Source organism: Dipodomys spectabilis, unplaced genomic scaffold (assembly GCF_019054845.1).
Source record: "Dipodomys spectabilis isolate Male_0828 unplaced genomic scaffold, ASM1905484v1 ptg000069l, whole genome shotgun sequence".
NCBI classification, from domain to species: Eukaryota; Metazoa; Chordata; class Mammalia; order Rodentia; family Heteromyidae; genus Dipodomys; species Dipodomys spectabilis.
In genome coordinates, this window is record NW_024870746.1 from 23,135,393 (window position 1) to 23,154,257 (window position 18,865).

Consider the following 18,865-nt stretch of genomic DNA (forward strand, 5'->3'; position numbering starts at 1 on the left):
AAATTTTATTCATAGTTTTGTTTCTGTTACTAATCTTCTCAACTATGATGTTGCTGTATCTTTGCCTTTAACTCTGCTTTCTTAATCTCCAGAGAATATTTTAGTTCGTCCACTGGTAAGCCACATTCCTTTAATCTTTTCAGAAAGCTCTTGATGGCACTGCAAAGGTCTTCACTCTCCTGAAAGGCCTGCTGCAGGAAGAAAAAAAAATGAATTTACAACTGGAAGAAGTCAGAAAGTGCGAGGTAGGTCTCTGAACCCTGGTAGAGCTCATAACCAAGGCGCTTCAGCCGAGATGTGGATCTTTTGGGAAGTACTGGGATTTGAACTGATGATTTGAGTTTGCATATGGGCTCATGCCTGTGAATCCTAGCTACTCAGAAGTCTGAGTTCTGAGGATCATGGGTTGCAGTCAGCAGGGCAGAAATGTTTCTGAGACTCTTACCTCCAATTACCCAGCAAAATGCCCCAAATGAAACTGTGGCTCAAATGGTAGAGCACAAACCTTGATTAAAAAATAAAATAAAAAAGCTAAGGGAAAACATAAGGCCCAGGGTTCAAGGACCAGTACTGGCACCAAAAGAAAATTCATAAATAGATAAATAATATAGAATGAAATTAAAAATAAACAATGAGGTCTTTAATACAATAAATCATGCACATTTTCTGATCCAAATGCACTTGCCTTCCATTATGAATTATTCCCCCAGTAATAAACGTAGACTAAAAGAAGAATCTCAAGGAAAAGCCTTTAATGAAGTCCAGAAGGAGTGTTCAGAACTTTTCGTGACAGTCAGTGCTTACAAATCTCAGACCCTGAATTCATGCACCTTGTTCCAAGAGGCAGATGAGATGCTGAGTTGTATGAGGTTTGCCAGGGTGGTGGTGAATGGAAATGTCAGGTGACGGTCCATAAAGCTCCTTTAGAGGAAAGCCAGCCCGGGCCACAAAACTGTCCTGAACTATGCAGCTGTTCGCCTGCAGGTGCACTCGATGGCTTTGTCATCTGGAGCTTTGCCCAGATGTGGAGTTGCAGCTGAGAACAGGACAGAAGCACTGTACTTACCAGAGCCTTCTCAAACGCAATCTGCTGGGCTGGTTTGGGGGCTTCTGGGATGGGCTCACAGGCCGGAACCTCGCCGCTCCACTCCCCTTCCAGGCAACGCAGCTCCCGGGGGCCCACCAAACGGTACCTGCGGGGGGAGTCAGAACCTGGCCAGGCCTTGCCACCCGCCACCCGGGGTAACTGAGGCTGCTGCGCGTAGTTCCACTCCAGTATCTGCCTCCCTGCCTCGGAAGCTAAAATACATGCTGAAATGATCTTAGTCTCACAAAGCAATGAAATTACCTTGCAAATGCTGGGAAATGGGGACGAATCCATGTGCAAAACACCGAGTGCTAAATTCAGAATCAACGTGTTTGCGCTCAGTTTTTGCAGGGGGAGGTAGAGGAGAGCCTTGTTTGATCATTCCATACCCTAAAAAGGCATCTGTCCTGTAAGCTCTCAGAAGCAGAAGAAAGTGAAAGATGTTCCCTCAAACAAATCATAGGCAACAGGGTAAAGAGGTAAAGAGGGTCGTTTCGAATCAGACAAATATGAGAATTGGTTGCAAAGTCTATTGGAAGTTTATAATGAGGCTGACCTATCTCTGACGCCATATGACTCCATGAGACCTCACGCAAGGGGAAGAAAAGGGTAGCTGATCCGTGATAAGAGCCACCAAGCAGTCTAAAGTTAGAGTTAATGGCTGAGCATCCTGGCACACACCTGTATGCCAGCAGCTAAAAAGCACTGCGGTTTGGGGCCAGCCCGGGCAAAAAGTAGCAAAACTCACATCTCAAAAAAAAACAACAACAACAAAACAACAAAAACAAAAGATGTGGTGTTACACACCTGTGATTCCAGCTGCATGGAAGACCAGGTGGTAGAATTGAGGTCCAAAGCTGACCCTGAGAAAAAAATAGCAGATCTTATCTAAAAAAAATAACTGAAGCCAGGTGCCAGTGGCTATAATCCTAGTTACTCAGGAGGCTGAGATCTGAGGATCACCATTCAAAGCCAGCCTGGGCAGGAGGAATCTGTGAGACTCATCTCTAATTAACCACCAGACAAAGAGAAGTATCACAGTGACTCAATGTGGTAGAGTGCTAGTCCTGAGCAAAAAGGCTCAGGGAAAAACAAAGGAGGAGGTAACAGTGCTTGATAGGAAATGCAGTCATTACCTTGCTCATGCAACTGTAACCCCTCTGTACAGTATTTTTACAATAAAAACGTATAATTAAAAAATAAAAAAGGCTCAGGGACAGGGCAAAAGCCCTGAGTTCAAGCCCCATGACCAATCAAAAAACAAAAAACAAAACAACCCTGAAATCAGACAAACAGAAATCAAGGGGTGAAGAGGAACTGCAGATAGAGCAGGGGCTCTACCACAAAACCCTGAGTTCAAACCCAACTACCATCCAAAAAAAATCAAAGGTTAGACTTTAAGTAGGACTCTGTAAGGATCTCTGCTCTAAATCTTTATATTTCTGACTGTCTATGTTTTGAGGTTTTAATTAAGTCCTTAGAAAATACATATTTTTAATACTTAAGTATTTTTTAGATTAAAGAAGTGATACCTTCACAAAGGAAAAATAGGTTTCTCTAGTAGGAGCCATATTTTCTAGGAATTGGAAAGAGCTAGCCATGGGCTAAAACAGCTCTCGAGGAAAGAGGAGGAGGAGGAGGAGGGAGAGGGGGAGGAGGAGAAGGGGGAGGGGGAGGAGGAAAAGGGGGAGGAGAAAAAGGGGGAGGGGAGGAGGAAGCAGAAAGAAATGAGTGGATTAGGGTGAAACACAGACTATATTATTCTCCAAGAGAATGTAGCCAAAGAGCAAGAGCTCATACTAGAAGGCCTGTGTGCACTTACCTCTCCTTACAGAAATAAGTAACAACAGATCCTGAGGTGAACTCTCCTTCAAAATAGCCATGTGCCAGTTTCCCAGGAGGGTCACAGTCTCCTGAGAGAAGGAAGTAGACAGGTGAGGAATTCACCTCTCTCAACTTAGACAAGGGCCAGTGAATGACTTAGCACCTCTGCCTTAGCTGTCTGCACCTGCATCTGCTGTCCTCGGAACAGTCCAACAGGGACCCGGGGACATCGCCTTCTCACCAAAAGCATCTTTGTCCACAGGAAAGATCTCCCCCCCCCCCCCCCCACACTGGTCTTCTGACTTAGCAGCAATTTAGGAATGTTTTCTGACAAAAATCAGAGGAAGGAACTATATGTTGATAGCCTACTAGGAAATAAACTTTAAAAAAAAAAATTAAAACCATAGGTTTTCAGGTTTTCTTTCAGTAACCTAATCATTTTGTTTGTTTTTTTGTTTTTTTTTGGGTCTGGTCTTGGGGCCTGAACTCTGGGCCTGGGCGCTGTCCCTCAGCTCTTCAGCTCAAGGCTAGCGCTCTACCACTTGAGCCACAGCGCCACTTCTGGCTTTTTTCTTTTTGCTTATGTGGTGCTGAGGAATCGAACCCAGGGCCTCTGGCATGCAAGGCCATGCGCTCTACCACTGAGCCACCTTCCCAGCCCCGGTAACCTAATCATTTTGATTTTGTATTTATGTATTTAAATCCATCTGGAGTATGTATTTTTTAACAGCATGTAGAGTTACAACTTTGTCTTTTTCCAAATGGGCTATTATCTCATTCCCACTAAAACAAGGGTTTCTCATGTATTTTAAATCATCTTTCCTCCTCTCCTGTCCATATTTACTATTTCAGTAGCATATTAGTTATAGTACCTGTTATTTACCATGCTAACACTATCTTGTATATAATATATATAATTTTATAGTGGACAAATTATGAGTTTTTCTGGTTTCTTATATTTTTCAAATGAAATTTTTGTCATTATTTTGAAATACAATCATAGCATTATAACAACATTGTTGTATATTTTACAATTTATTAAAGTAGTTCTATTTTTTAACCAAATATAAACATTAGTTATCTCTTTCTTTTAAAAAGTGAATTTGTAACATTAACTATGTATCTTTTCAAGTGAGATTGTATTATCTTTTTGCCTTATATATCTCCAGGGGATCACATTTTAATATTAAGTCTGCCTACCCAGGATCACAGTATATATTTTCTTTTACTCAAGTCTTACTTAATGTCTTTCAGTAAATTTTCATATACATTACATAGGTGTTGTACAGTCTGCCATGCAGGCCCGGTGCAGACACCCCCCTACCTCTTGGTTAAGTTTCTGCCCAGTATCTGTGTCACCTAGGTAACTGGCACACCTGGAAGCAGTCACCTTCCCCTCCTGCTAGGTTGCATCTTGGGCTGCCCCTGGTCACATGCCTCCAATCTGACCTGATTTCAAGCCCCAGAATTGCGAAAGAAAGAAAAGGAAGAAAGAAAGGCCAGAGAAAGAAAGAGAGAAAAACAGAATGATGAGATATGGGCATATAAAACATTCATTTAAGCATTGTTTGCTATAGCTAAAAAAAGGTAAAAATAAAAATAAATGTCCATCAATATAAGAAATGCATAAATAAATTATAGTATAACTATATGCAGTTATTTAAAAACCAAGATGTAAAGCTATATTGTCACTGGAAAAATTTCTATATATGGAATACATTTACAGGTATTTAAGAGTATGTATAGCAAGATCTCATTTTTATAGGTATATAATTATGTATGTATACATATATACATATATATATATATATGCATGTATAACCATGCACATAAAAACTTCATGTTTAATTTAACACATTTTACTTGAGTGTTTGCTTTAAATATGTGCATAAATATAAGAAAAATCCATGAAATAAGCACATCTTAGCTGAGTGCCTCTGAGAGGTATGAACTGTAGTGATTCAAAGGGAATTGCACTTCTACTTGTATATAACTTTGCAGTGGACAAGAGAAAATCATCAGGTCTTTTTTTTGTGCTTTTATCTGCTTTCAAATGAAAACTTTTTTGTCACCTTCTTGTAATAAAAACATAAATAGTCAAGAAAAGGTGAATGAGAGTGAAAGTAATTTATATGCATATAGGAAAAACGGAGCCATGAAACTCACTGAAGAAGGAAGGAGAAGGCATAAGGGAGAATAAGAAAGTGGTGAGGCCGATGAGGTACACTGTCTGCATATATGGAAATGTCACAATGAAACTCCCCTTATACAGCTAGTGTATGCTAATAAAAGATCCTAATAAAAACGCAATAGTCAATGCCCCTGCTACCTTACATGGGACCTAACAGAACAGCAACCCTACTTGCGCTCAGATACTGTTCATTTTCTTGGAATATATCACTTGAGCGGAGGTTTACTTCTGTGAGCTCCTTTTGTCTCTTGGTTGTCTGTTAGAGCCTAAGATTTTCCTGGAAGATATGGTGCTGGCATTTGGGGGATGTCGATGACGCCATCGTCGGTATCTTTGGGCATCTCCAGTACTTACTACTTTTGCAGATGGGGAGGGGAGGCCCCCAGGTGTGGTCCCCTAGGCACTCGCTCCAGTTGCTGCCCTTGAGGATGTAGTGCTCATTGCACTTGAACGTGACTTTGTCTCTTACATTCACCAGCCCTGAAGAATTGAATTCACCATTTGCCAGCACAGGATCAGGACAGTGGCCCACTGGAGAAAAGCAGAAAATTCATGAGAAAGGACTGGGCTGTAGCCTATCATAGCCAAAGCCAGGCTTTCTCTCTTCAGAGGGAAAATAGTAAATCAGAGCCTAAGGCTGCACATTTTTAAAAGGTAACGGTAAATGGCACCTAGTCATATCAATGCAGGATGAGAACAGACCATCATGGCCTTGATCACCCATAAGAATGATTTGATTGGCAACTGAATTTACATAAATGTAACTAAGCACAGAACTAGAAATTACCAATAGTTTGGCCATTGTTATGTTAAATGTTGCTCTAAAAATTCTTGAACCTAAATGTTGTCTAAGTCTTTCTCTTTCATCCAGCTAAATTAATATTACTCCTCACTTTTTTAAAAATTCTCTTCTGTGAAAAAATAGGAAAGAATGCAGAAGGATATGATGGTTTTTCAAATGAAGAAGATTAAATATATTAATGTAATTGTGTGGAAATATAACAATAAAATTCCCTCTCCCCTGTATGATGAATGTAGGTTAATTTTGACAAAAAAACTAAAGATTGGTGTAAGTCTATAAAGAATAAATGTAATTAATTTTACAAAGAGTTAATAATAAAGAAGACATGAATTAATTATTCTCCACCCTACCACCATCAGTTTTGTGACCTTGGGATGCCAGGTGGATCTCAATTCCCTTATTTGTAAATTGACAACATAAAACTTTCCCAGAAGTTACATGAAATGAGACACATTTAACATGAGACAAAATGACTTCCTTTACATTAGTAAAGATAGAGATGAAATCATTTACCAGGTATAGTTAACTGGCAAAGGAGTGAGATGAACATAAATGTTTCCTTGACTTTTTTGAGTTTTGTGTGTATTTAAAGTGTTCAGTAATGTAGGAACTTGTTTGAAGTTCACTGTATCAGAATAATAGTGAAATCCCCTCAGATCACCAATGTATGTTAATTCAAAAATAAAGTTTAAAAAAGAGTGTTTAAGCAGTGTGAGAGTAAATAAATTACAGCAAAACAAGTCGTTTTAGTGAAGTGCCCAGTTTTCTGACGCCCCCCTCCCAGACCACCAGAGACCATGATCAATGCAAATGGCAAAGAGTCTTTTATTGCAAGCTCAAGCTTGGTCCTCTGCGCACTCGGTAACTGGTGACACGAAGAGGCCCCGAGCACAAAATTAGCACAACTTTTATAGTATCAAACAAACAAGTTTAGGGGGTTTCCACACAAGCAAGTTCACAAGTTCAGCAAGTTCACAAGTTCAGGGGGTTTAAGTCCACCCTGGCCGCACTTCACTTTTTCTGATGGAACACTTAGGCAACTGTTCTGTTCCTTCAGGGTGGGCAGGGTTGGTGGCAACCTGCGGTTTTTCCAAGAACTATTTTTCTCTTTGGGGGTTACTCTGAGGGCAGCACAGCTCAGGGGGTTTGATCTTAAAATGGAGTTACTTTAGCTCTTCAATATATAGAAAAACATTCTTTTTGAAGAGTGAGGGAATGGCTCAGTGGGATAGTATCATGCACAGAGCTCTGTGTTCAATCCCAGCCCTAAAACGTAAAAATTCAAAAGACTTCCCTTTTCACAGAAGTAAAGAATTATATTCGTGCAACTAAATTAATACTGGTTGAGAACTGATCTTATACCTTCCAAGAGAAGCTTAACCACTACACTGGTTTAAAATTGACACTGCACACATATAACCCCAGCTCTGAGGAGGCCGAGACAGAAGGCATGTGAGGTCAAGATCAGCCTGGATTACAGTTCAAGCTCCTATCTCAAAAGAGAACAAAATGGGGGTGGGGGAGAATGCAGTCAAATCATTTGCACTTGCTGGAATAAGGATGGACTGGACCCCATCATGTGGAATAAAATAAGCCAGTTCCTCCAGACAGCTATCCCATTTTTTTTCTCTCATTTATGGATGCTAGAGGGAAACAAAACAAAACCACCAACCCATGAAAAGTGGGAGGAGAAGGGAGAAGGAAGTGAGAAGAGCATAAGAAACAGTAATAGAGGAAGTGAATATAATCAATGTAATTATATGACTATATTATGTTGAAATCCTGTATTATGTACAATTTAACATATATCAATAGAAAAAAGCCCATTAAAAGTATATTTCTAGACATTCACTAAATATTAACATGGTCCGCAGAAAGGAGGCTATAAAAGAATATAGAGGTATGCCAATTTGGGGGGAAAAGCATGAAGATCTGACTTACAGTGGCATTCAGGGGTGAAGGCATCCCACTCTTCTGAGTTGTTGCACCAAAAAGTTTTTTGTCCTACCAGGTGGTAGCCCTCAGTACAAAGGTAAGTCCCCCAAATCTGTCCTTCTTCCTCCTTTGCAATAAAGATGCTATTGTCCACTGGAGGAAGTTCTGGACAGCTCATTTCTGGAAGGGAAAGAGAAGAGATTCGTTTGGCACAGAGCTGGCTGCAAGAAAGCTTCAGTTAGTTAGATTCCACATTCTGGTATCCTTTTGCTGGATTATGGATTCTGATTTCTTGTACTCTTCCCAGTCCCTGTGCATCTATGTCCTACTCTTTTCAAGGATTCCCACTTTATATCCCAAGAAATGACAGGAGGTTTGCTCAAATTTTGTGCAGTGTTTGAGCTCATAATAGGTATAAACTCATAATCACAAGTTTGATATTGAATCTTCTAGTATGTACAAAACATGATGTGGAGTGATCTGAGATGTCCAGTAAATGAAATAACCATCATAATGTCTCATTTATTAGAACCCCACACAGAATGATGCCTCATACTCACAAAGTGAAACCAAATACCGCATGAGCTGAGTTTAAGGAAATTATACATACCACCAGAGGCAGAAATCAGCCACATAATCATAAGACAAGACCCAATCCTACAAAACATCAAGTGATCAAACATCAGGACTCAGGACTGAAAGTAACCTAGTCCCAGACACCTAGTTTTCACCAAAATAGATCTTCCAACACGACTTGAGACTAAACACTTCCCTCCTAGAGAAGAGGTTATATTTGATTCTTTTCCCTGGGGAGGGTGATGCCAAAAAAGAAAAATATATCCTGCAACAGGAAGGAACTTAGCGTAGGCTGTGACTGAAAAGAGAGAGTTAAAAGAACGGCCAGTTTTAAAGCTCAGTTTCAGATATTTCCTAATTTCTGGGAATGCAAAACCAGCTCACCAAGCCCTTTTAACTGCAGGTTTATCTTTTCTTTTACACAGACAAGGCAAATGGTTTTTGCCATGACCTTGAGTTCTGTCAATATTTGTCAGTGTTTACAGTCCATCAGTAACTCTCTCCAGCACTTGGGTTAGATAGAGGACCAGGCACCAATCAGTGGTGCTTTCCCAAGTAAGCCTCAGCTCCAAGGGCTACCTCCTCCACACTTCCTCACCCTGAGATATCCCAAGCTTGGAAACCGCACTGAAGATGGGTGAGGCCTGGAAGGTGAAGGAAGTAAGCTAACCCCACCTGCCCCTGTCCTCCAGATCCATGGCTTCCTAGCAAGGAGCTGGTCTTGATTCCAAACCTGAGCATTCCAAAGTCCTTCGGTGACCCCTTCACCACTTGCCAGGAATATGCCAGCCTTCCCGATCCATCACTCCTCCTCAGGCAGGCTCTGGCCTGAGCCCATAGTTAACCAAGTGGACGGGAAAAAAAGAGAGAGAGAGAGAGAGGTGAGGAGATTGCTTTGGAGTCAGGATTTATAGTGTGTCAAATGCGTTGGAGGCAGGGTGAGGGGATGTGTCTTAAAGCTCTGTTCCTCTTACAGCACTTGATTGGTTCTCCGTGCTCAAATGATAAAAAAATTGGGATCGAATTCCTGATAAGTTTTAAGTGTTGATAAAATAATAAAGTCTATTAAGGACAATAGTAAACCTCTCAAATATTATTCTTTCATCCTTTGGCTTATGTCTTTTTCCCAAAAGAGATCAGAATATGTCATCTCTGCTCTAGGATAAAGATTGTATGAGCTGAAGACATCTCCAGTTCAACAGATGCCAGAGGAGAACAGCTTTCTTGTAGCTGGCTTGCTGATTGGGCTAAAAGGAGCAAGCTCTGGGAATTTAGGTAGGCATAAGTTCCTTTAAAGGCAGATCTACAACCAGAAGGTAGAACACTAACAAAAACATATCCCAAATTCCTTCTCCAGAGGAGTTTTTACACCATGGAGGGAGACAGATGGACAGACAGACAGACAATTAGTTGGATCCCACATGAGCACCTTAGGCTGCTGCAGCTGAGAGCAAGGCAATGATGGAAACAAGACTTATAAAGTACATTTGGAACACCAACGGGCCTTGCCTCTCGCCAGCAACAGATACCCCAAGGGCCCGCTAACGAGGTCTTTATTATCAGACGGGGAGTATGTGCAGAAAATAAGGTAGCAATCTCTTTGAAGATACAGACACCAGAATGTGAAACAATCCTAGGATGCCTGACTTCCTTAGCGAAGGAAGCTGAGGCAAGCAGCAAACAATGCAATTTGTACAAGCCTTTTCTCTCTAACTCCAAGGTCCAAGAAAGTCTTGGGTCTCTGTAATGCTAGGAGCGATTGATCTTTCTCTGGCTGCTCCCAGGTTTCTGAGAGTCGGAGAATGGCATTCCAATTCTCTGTTATCAGAGCTCCTGCCTCAGCATTCACAGATTTCCACACTGCTCGTATCTATATGAGCAATTATTAGATCATCTCTTATTTCCTATACCTCCTCCTGAAAACACACTGTCTTCCAAAGAGAGCTGGCATCTATAAGAACATTTCCTTTCCATCACCTCTTCCAGCCCAATTCCTGTTTGAAAATTGTCTTCACATAGTTGTAACAAAAAGGTTTCAACTTAACATGCCAACTTACATGTACATTTTTTTTTTATTGTAGAGGTGATGTACAGAGGGGTTACTGTTACATAAGTCAGGTAATGAGTACATTTCTTTTTGAACAGTGTCACTCTCCCTCCCAACCTCCCTTGCTCCTAAGGTGTATAATTCATTTACAACATAGTGTCTAGTGTCACTGCTGAATTAGTTAACCCTTTGTCTTCTTGTTTCTGTGCTTCTCTTTCTCCTCCCCAAATCAGATAAACTTTTATACAAGACAAAAGGTGCAGAAATAAAAACCAGCGACAAAAAGAAAAAGAAAACTGCAAACAGTACAATTTCAAAAAAAAACTATTGTTTCCATTTTTTGGAGTTCATTTTGGTAAGCATCACTTTACATGAGCATATGCACATAACTATTGAGCCCTTATATAACACATCTTGACCCGTTGCCCCATCATTCAGCCCCTCCCATCTGTCCCATTCCCACTCATCTCATTTCCTAGCTCAGTTCTCACATACGCACATTGAGTACCATGACCACACTGTCCCACAATTCCACATTTCATCCATCATCCCCTTTCCTCTGAGCCTCCTGTAGTCAAGATAGCTTTAGCTTCCTGGCATTCTTTTTGTAGAACTATTGATTGTCCAAAGAGGGGTTATACCATGAACTCTCACTCCTGAATATTCCATCTTTAGTCAGTTTTAATCAGGTGGATATGCTTATGGCCTTGTACGTGTTTTCAAATATCTTTGTATTTTAGGTCTAATTTCCACATATGAGAGAAAACATGCACCCTTTGTATCTCTGAGCCTGGCTTACTTTGATCAATATCATTCCCATGCCCCCTCATCTCCTCCCTCTATCCATTTTCCCTGCAAATGATATCATATTCTTCCTTGATCCATTTGGACCACATATTGATCCATTCATTGGTCATAGGGAATATGGGCTGCCCCCATAACTTGCCTATGGTGAACAGTGCTGCAATGGAATGGATGTGCAGCTGCCTTTACTGTATCCTGATTTGTAATCTTTCAGATAAATGTCCAAGAGTGGATCACTGGATTTTAGAGTAGTTCTAGCTTTACCTTTTAAAGTGATCGCCATAGGGATTGCACTAATTTACCTTTCCACCAATAGTGTATCATGATTCTTTCCCCCTCCCATGGAAGTGTCTGTTGTTCATATTCTTGATAATGGCCATTCTGACTAGAATGACAAGAAATCTCAACATTGTTTTGGTTTGCACTTCCTTCATTGCTAGGGATTTTTTTTGTCAGTCATGGGGCTTGGACTCAGGGCCTGAGTGCTATCCCTAAGCTCTTTTGCTTAAGGCTAACATTCTACCACTTTAAACCATGGTGCCACTTCTGGTTAACTGGAGATAAGAGTCTCATGAACTTTCTTGCCTGGGCCGGCTTTGAACCACAATCCTCAGCTCTCAGCCTCCTTACAGGTGTAAGCCACCAGCACCTGGCTTGCCAGGGATTTGAATAAACCCATACATCTATAACCATTTGATTTTGACCAAAAAAAAAACAAAAACATTTTAGGGGAGAAAAACAGCCTCTTCAGCAAATGGTGCTGGGAAAACCGGAAATCTGAAACTGGATTCCTGCTACCTTATATTAATATCAATTCAAAGTGGATCAAGGACGTAAGATATGCAACCTTGAAATGTCTACATGAGGAAGGAAAACACTAGAATTACTAATATAAGCAGTAACCTTCTGAATGGAATTCCAGGGGCTCAGCAAGTGGGGAAAGAGAATTGACAGATGAGATTGCATCAATCTAAAGAGTTTCTGCATAGCAAGGACATAGTCACTAAGCTAAAAAGACAGCCTTCAGAGTGGGAGATCTTTGACAGCCATATATCCAACAAGGGTCTAATAACAGTAAATACAGGAAACTTAACTACGCCTCCAAAAATAATAACCCAGTTAATAAATGGGCAAAAGAGCCAAATAGACACTTCTTAGTTCAAAAGGCCAATAAATACAAACCCAATCGTAACTGCGGTTTTGAATTCTTTATCACTCAAGTTCTCCCACACATATTTGGCTTTGATGCATAATAAAACTCTATTTTTTCTTCTATTAATCTATATATTGTTCAATTCTAGGTGCCAGCTTCTAAATCTAAGCGGACAGAGGAAAGCTTTCCTCCTCTCCTTTGCTCCAGCACTAAACTGCTAACAACTTCAAGGGTTTATACCTTGTTTGTATTTGTATTATCTTCCTCTGTGCCCTATACCACCTAACAGACCTTTATGGGAGTGAAACAGAGATTACAAAGTTCAAATCAGATTTTCCTGTCAAATATATCCAAAGCTTTTCAACTTTCAGAATTTCAGAAAAAAAATTTATAGGTGCTACTTGATTATGTTCATTTTTCTAACATGTCAATGGAGAGCAATAAGGAAAGGGATGCAGTTGATGTGGTTCCTGGATTTGGTCATGTGGGAACCATCACTCAGTAATGAAAAGACAGATTAATGCCTAACTCTTGGATTCCTACCCTGAGGTCCAGGGATGGGTTTCATGTAATGAATGATCTGTATGCAAAACTTATGTGTGCCTAAGGTTTCCTGGAAAGAGTCCTTAGCTTATCAACTTCTCAGATGAATAATCGCAGGTGTTCAAGAGCATGAATGTAAGCCAGGCACCGGAGGCTCACGCCTGTAATCTTAGCTACTCGGAGGCTGAGATGTGAGGATCTTGGTTCAAAGCCAGCCTGGGCAGAAAAGTCTGTGAGACTCTTATCTTCCATTAATCACCAGAAAATAGGAAGTGGCGCTGTGGCTCAAGTGGTAGAGCGCTAGCCTTGAGCTGAAGAGCTGAGGGACAGCGCTCAGGCCCAGAGTTCAAGCCCAATGACACACACACACACACACACACACACACACAGCTTTATAGTAGAGTTTGAAATTTGGTACTGATATTCCTCCAGCACTGTTCTTTCTGCTAAGGATTGTTTTTGCTATTCGGGGTCTTTTATTGTTCCATATGAATTTTGAGGTTGCTTCTTTATTTCATTCAAGAATGAGGTTGGGTTGGGGATGGGAAGGTGATTCAGTGGTAGAGTGCTTGCCTTGCATGCATGAGGCCCTGGGTTGGATTCCTCAGCACCACATTAGCAGAAAAGGCCGGAAGTGGTGCTGTGGCTCAAGTGCTAGGGAGCTAGCCTTGAGCTGAAGAGCTGAGGGACAGCGCCCAGGCTGAGTTCAAACCCCAAACCAACCAAAAATAAAAAGAACGAGGTTGGGATATTGATAGGTATCTCATTGTATTTAATGATAGCCTTTGGCAGTATTGCCATTTTCACAGTGTTAATCCTCCCAATCCAGGAGGTTTGTTTTTTCCACTTCCTTAGTTCTGATTTAATTTCCTTTTTCAGGTTTTTAAAGTTTTCATCATAGAGATCCTTCACTTCTTTAGTTAACTCCTAGGTATTTTATTTTTGTGGGGCTATTACAAATGGAGTTGCCTTCCTGATTTTAGCCATTCTCTTCTCATTTTTGGCATACAGAAAAACCACTGATTTTTTTTTTGGGGGGGGCCTGGTTGTGGGGCCTGAACTCTGGGCCTGGGTACTGTCCCTCAGCTCTTCAGCTCAAGGCTAGCGCTCTACCACTTGAGCCACAGTGCCACTTCCAGCTTTTTTCTTTTTGTTTATTTGGGGCTGAGGAATCGAACCCAGGGCCTCATGCATGCAAGGCAAGCGCTCTACCACTGAGCCACCTTCCCAGCCTCCAAACCATTGATTTTGAGGGTTAATTTTATACCCTGCTACTTTGTCAAAGTTTCGGATCAGCTCAAATACTTTAGGAGTGGAGCCCACGGAATTCTTTAAATACAAGATCATGCCATCTGCAGAGAGGGAGAGTTTTACTTCATCTTTACTTATTTGGATTCCCTTTTATGCTTGCATCTGTCTTATTGCTGTAGCTAGGCATTCTAATACTAAATTGAAGAGAAGTGGAGAGAGGGGACATCCTTGTCTCATTCCTGAGTTTAGAGGAAATGGCTTTAGCTTTTTGCTAAATGTTGGCTGTAGGTTTGTCAAACTTATGTGTTTATTCTTAATATACTATTTTTATAAGTTTGCCTGGGCTTGCCTCAGTTTCTCATTCCTCCTGCCTTTTCCTCCAAGTAGGCCAATGAGTTTTGTCAAGCTCATGGCAAGCTAGGTGGCTGAAGTTTGACCCTCCTCACCAGTGAGCCCTAAGAGATTTAAGAAATAGTGTAGTAACTAAAGCTATGGAAGAAAAGCACATTAAGACCATCACATTAAGAGCAGAACATACTTTGAAGTCATTTCCTGACTTGATGTCTTTTGTTAAGTTACTAACTATATTAAAAAAATAATATGGTATGTGTTGCTTGGTTCTCATGGTTGGGAATCTGCTAACCAATTTACTTGCTCTGAGGCTGTGGCTTTGACAATTCATTTGGTTCATCTATCTATAAAACAAAGAAAATGACTTCAGATACTCCTAGCTTTACAATGGATAGTCTGATGCTGGCTTTGTACTCACAAAAGTGTCCAGAAAGGCATGACACTGATCAAGACATATTGTACACAGACATTGAAGTGGTGAATTGAAATTCCTTTACACAACTACTTAAAGATTATAAAATGCATAAACAAATAAATGTTACTGAAGATCTTTCTAAGGGAATTATACCCTTGATAACACACCTTTATTAATGTTAGTCTTCTGGCTGTACTATTAAAGCACTAGGTATTTATTAATCAATACTGATAACTTGTCTCTCTCTCTTCTATTTTAATACTGATAACTTCTCATCAATCCTTTTGATTCTATCAGAAGAACCCTTCAACTTCAGAGAATTTGGAAATGTCCAAGAGGTACTGTGGACATTTTATCTCTGTTGTTATTAACTCCAAGAAAAATCTTCCAGTTTCTTCATCATATATATTTACAAAAATACTATCTAATAAAGGTTTGGTTCAAGATCCTTAATAGGGAGAAAAGTACCCCCAAGGGGAAGAATGGGCTATATTCCTACTGTTAACCTTCTCCTTTCCAATAATAAACTCTAGAAAAAGGGGAGAGATTTGGGTGGCCTCCTAACTAATAAGCAATCATTACATGATTGTATATAAATAAATAAATGGCTAGAATATCAATAATGAATAACACTGAAATGTTAGGGCAACTTGATAGTCATCAAATAAAAACACTACTATACCTGGAAATGTATTTGCTAATAATTGGAAAATCATTTAAAGGAGCTCTTTTCAAACACATTGTGGATAATGTCATTTATATTTTATGCATATATAATCAAAGATTACAAAGTGTTATTTTCTTTTGTGTGTGACTTCAAAATGAATTGCTTCCTTTAATTAAAAATAACCTTTATTGTATTTTCTCATTATAAAAGCAATACAGGTTACTGACATATTTTAACATGATTTTATTTATCCAGGAGATGACTGCTTCTCCAGAAACATATCTTTTGGTTTATATAATAAAACTCAATGAGAAAAATAATATTCAAACAAAAAGAGATCCACTGGACCACACAGTATGGTCTTATCTTTTACAGAACATTCATATTCTGGAAAGTTAACTTAGGGTATATAAATATCATACTTAAAAATTCAAGTCACCTAGATTTCTGACCAAAAACACAGACAACATAAATTACATTACATTCTGATTAAATACATGCAAATGCTAATACAAGAACTTGAAAATGCCTTACATAGAATAAATAGCCAAATAAAAATATTCTCTGATCATCATCAGAAGACAGGGTCTGTAGATGCAGAAAGAGGTCTGCACCATGAGAGGAGCAAAATCATTACAGTACAGCATGCTACAAGCAGCTGATGAAGCCCCCTGCTTCAGAACAGAGGAAAGAGCCTTCCAGAAGGCAGCTTGTGCGTACAAAATAAGCTCCAAGTTGCTGGATGCTGAACTGCCTGCAGCCCAGCTCACTGCATCTTAGGTAACAGTCTTTGTACCATCCACAGTAAAAAAGAACCATTTGGTAAATAAAAACCACATACATTCCATTACTTTTCTTGCTACTTATTCTTTGGCCCAGCAAGTGAGCATTCTCAGTGAAAAGGGAAGAATATTCAAAGCTAAAAACATACTATTCGTAAAAAAAATAGTCCTCATTTGTAAGATACAATAGACTTTGGGGAGTTTGCATTCTTCCTTGGAAGTAATAACATACTAAAATCACATTGACAGAGACGTGTTTGTACATTTGACACTCACAGATCTAGGGAGTAGAAATGTGACTCATCTGTAAGAGAAACTAGTTAACTAATGCACTGAGGTCTCGCTTCTCCCTAGCTTCTTCAAAGTGAACATGCAAGCTCAGCTGATCATGGCTGTGACTGCTGTTTATTTACCTCAATAGTGATAACTAGCTCTCAAAGTCTCTGCCCTCCCCTAGCTTTCATAAAGACTACAACACAACACCCATTTTTTAAAGCGGGGTGGGGGAGGGGAAAACTCAGAGCCTGGGTGCTCTCCTTTAGCTTTTTTTGCTCAAGGTGATTATTTACTACTTGAGTCACAGCTCCACTTCTGACTTTATTTTTTCCCCTGGGTAATTGGAGATAAAAGTCTGTTACAGACTTTCCTGCCTTGGCTGGCTTCAATACATGATCCTCTCAATTTCAGCCTCCTGAGTAGCTAGGGTTATAGGCATGAGCCACCAGCACCTGACAACACTCAGGCTAATTTCTTTGTGGGATAACAATGACACCCTACACTAGCTTGCATCTTTCTCTATCTCCATCTATCTCTCATCACCCACAGAACGGAACCAGTCCTCTTCATCCTCTTCATGTAGAAACCACAACAGCTACCAAAGGTGGGGGAGGGGGGAAAGAACTGAACTATGGGTACCCTTTAGGGGACACTGCTCCAATGAGAAGCTGTCCTGAAAAGCTTGGAAAGAGGAAAACTTCTCTAAGTGAAAAATACACTGTGGCCACTGCTCCTCTCATCACCACAGCAGAGGTACTGTAGGGATGGGAGAGGTACTGTAGGGATGGGATTTCTCAGATATCCTTCCTTCCCCTGACGATTCATCTCATTTCCAGTGTTAAGGTACACAGGTTCTAGACTCTAGCCTGCTCATTTGCAATAGATGCAAAGACTTCCTGGAGTTAATTCCTCTCACCTAGAAATCCATTTTGAAGAGATGTGTTACACTTTAGGTAAAAAAAAAAAAAAAAGCCAGTTAGGGGCACACATAATTCATAGGTAGAATATTAAATTCTTTTTTCCCAGTCTTGGGGCTTGAACTCAAGGCCTAGGTGCTGTCCCTGAGCTCTTTTGCTCAAGGCTAGCACTCTACCACTTTGAGTCACAGCTCAAAGAAAACTTCCAGTTTTCTTGGTGGTTAATTGGAGATAAGAGTCTTATGGGGGGGCTGGGAAGGTGGCTCAGTGGTAGACTGCTTGCCTTGCATGCATCAGGCCCTGGGTTCGATTCCTCAGCACCACATAAGCCAAAAAAAAAAAAAAAAGTTGGAAGTGGCGCTGTGGCTCAAGTGATAAGAGTGCTAGCCTTGAGCTGAAGAGCTGAGGGACAGTGTCCAGGCCCAGAGTTCAGGCCCCACGACCGGACTCACCCCCCCCCAAAAAAAAAGAGTCTCATGGGGACTTTCCAGCCCAGGCTGGCTTCGAACTGTGATCCTCAGATCTCAGCCTCCTGAGTAGCTAGGATGACAGGTGTGAGCCACCAACCACCAGACAATTTTTAAACAGAATGACATTTGCAAACCTGGGTGAAACCCAGCAAAGAGACAAGACTTGACTGAGGCTGTTAAACGTTTTGAGGCACAGTATAGCTGATATCACCAGAGTAGGCGTGAGGAGAAGAAATGGGACGTTTCCCCAGGCCCCATTTCAGTGGCCCCAAATTTGCAGACTCCACTCAACTTCCTGTTCTAGCTTTGGTGGTGCTGACTTCCCAAGCTTTCCAGTAGATGGCTTTCTCCCAGAGATCTGGCCTCAAGGATTCAAGGTGAGGGATGCCACAGAGACGGGTGTTTGCATAGTCTGCGGAGTGTTCTCCCCCTAGGAGTCAGAGAGGGAAGAGAAGCAAGACCGTTTACTGTAACGGAAAGATGAAGAGAAGCAAGACGAATCCCTCCCCACCGCTTTTGTCACCCCCACCCTCTCATCCCCACGTCCCCATGCAGGTGAGGACACACTGCCATGCCTCCACACAGCTCCACCATGGCAAATCAGGCAAATTCTAACAGCATAGTTAGAGGCTTCTTTTCCTGAGAAGCTGACCTTGTGACCATGTTGGGACAAGTGCCCTTTTAGACCTGAGCCACAAGCTACATACCCAAGATATGAGGCTGAAGTGGGCATGTCCCTGTGGTTAAAAACAAGACAGACAGACAAACAAGAGT

At 40.8% G+C, this 18,865-nt stretch overlaps 2 protein-coding genes and 1 long non-coding RNA gene across 11 annotated transcripts in view; 1 reads left to right on the forward strand and 2 right to left on the reverse strand.

Moving 5' to 3' along the window:
* C4bpb (complement component 4 binding protein beta) lies at positions 1 to 9,243 on the reverse strand. 4 transcript variants are annotated; one of them, XM_042681457.1, is made up of 7 exons: positions 9,149 to 9,230; positions 8,450 to 8,496; positions 7,846 to 8,019; positions 5,457 to 5,633; positions 2,910 to 3,000; positions 1,067 to 1,193; positions 1 to 191 (listed from the first exon to the last, which is right to left on the reverse strand). In XM_042681457.1, exons 1-7 carry the CDS (start codon positions 9,154 to 9,156, stop codon positions 39 to 41), a joined length of 777 nt encoding a protein of 258 aa, XP_042537391.1. In that variant the 5' UTR covers positions 9,157 to 9,230; the 3' UTR covers positions 1 to 38. The 4 variants fall into 4 exon arrangements, with proteins under 4 accessions (XP_042537391.1, XP_042537390.1, XP_042537392.1 ...); XM_042681456.1 differs by lacking the exon at positions 9,149 to 9,230 and adding an exon at positions 9,091 to 9,127; XM_042681458.1 differs by lacking the exon at positions 8,450 to 8,496 and having other exon boundaries at positions 9,149 to 9,243.
* LOC122109203 overlaps positions 8,690 to 18,865 on the forward strand; it is a 14,998-nt gene continuing 4,822 nt past the window's right edge. Inside the window, exons 1-2 of the long non-coding RNA XR_006147690.1 lie at positions 8,690 to 8,702; positions 13,152 to 13,153. This is a non-coding gene — a long non-coding RNA (uncharacterized LOC122109203). The remainder of the gene's footprint in view (positions 8,703 to 13,151; positions 13,154 to 18,865) is intronic.
* Positions 18,125 to 18,865, reverse strand: part of Pfkfb2 (6-phosphofructo-2-kinase/fructose-2,6-biphosphatase 2) — a 26,486-nt gene continuing 25,745 nt past the window's right edge. For 5 of the 6 annotated variants that reach the window (XM_042681448.1, XM_042681449.1, XM_042681452.1 and 2 more), the window contains one exon: positions 18,125 to 18,521. In XM_042681448.1, the coding sequence (XP_042537382.1) occupies positions 18,456 to 18,521 (66 nt within the window). In that variant the 3' untranslated portion in view covers positions 18,125 to 18,455. The remainder of the gene's footprint in view (positions 18,522 to 18,865) is intronic. The other variant, XM_042681451.1, reaches the window with a different exon arrangement.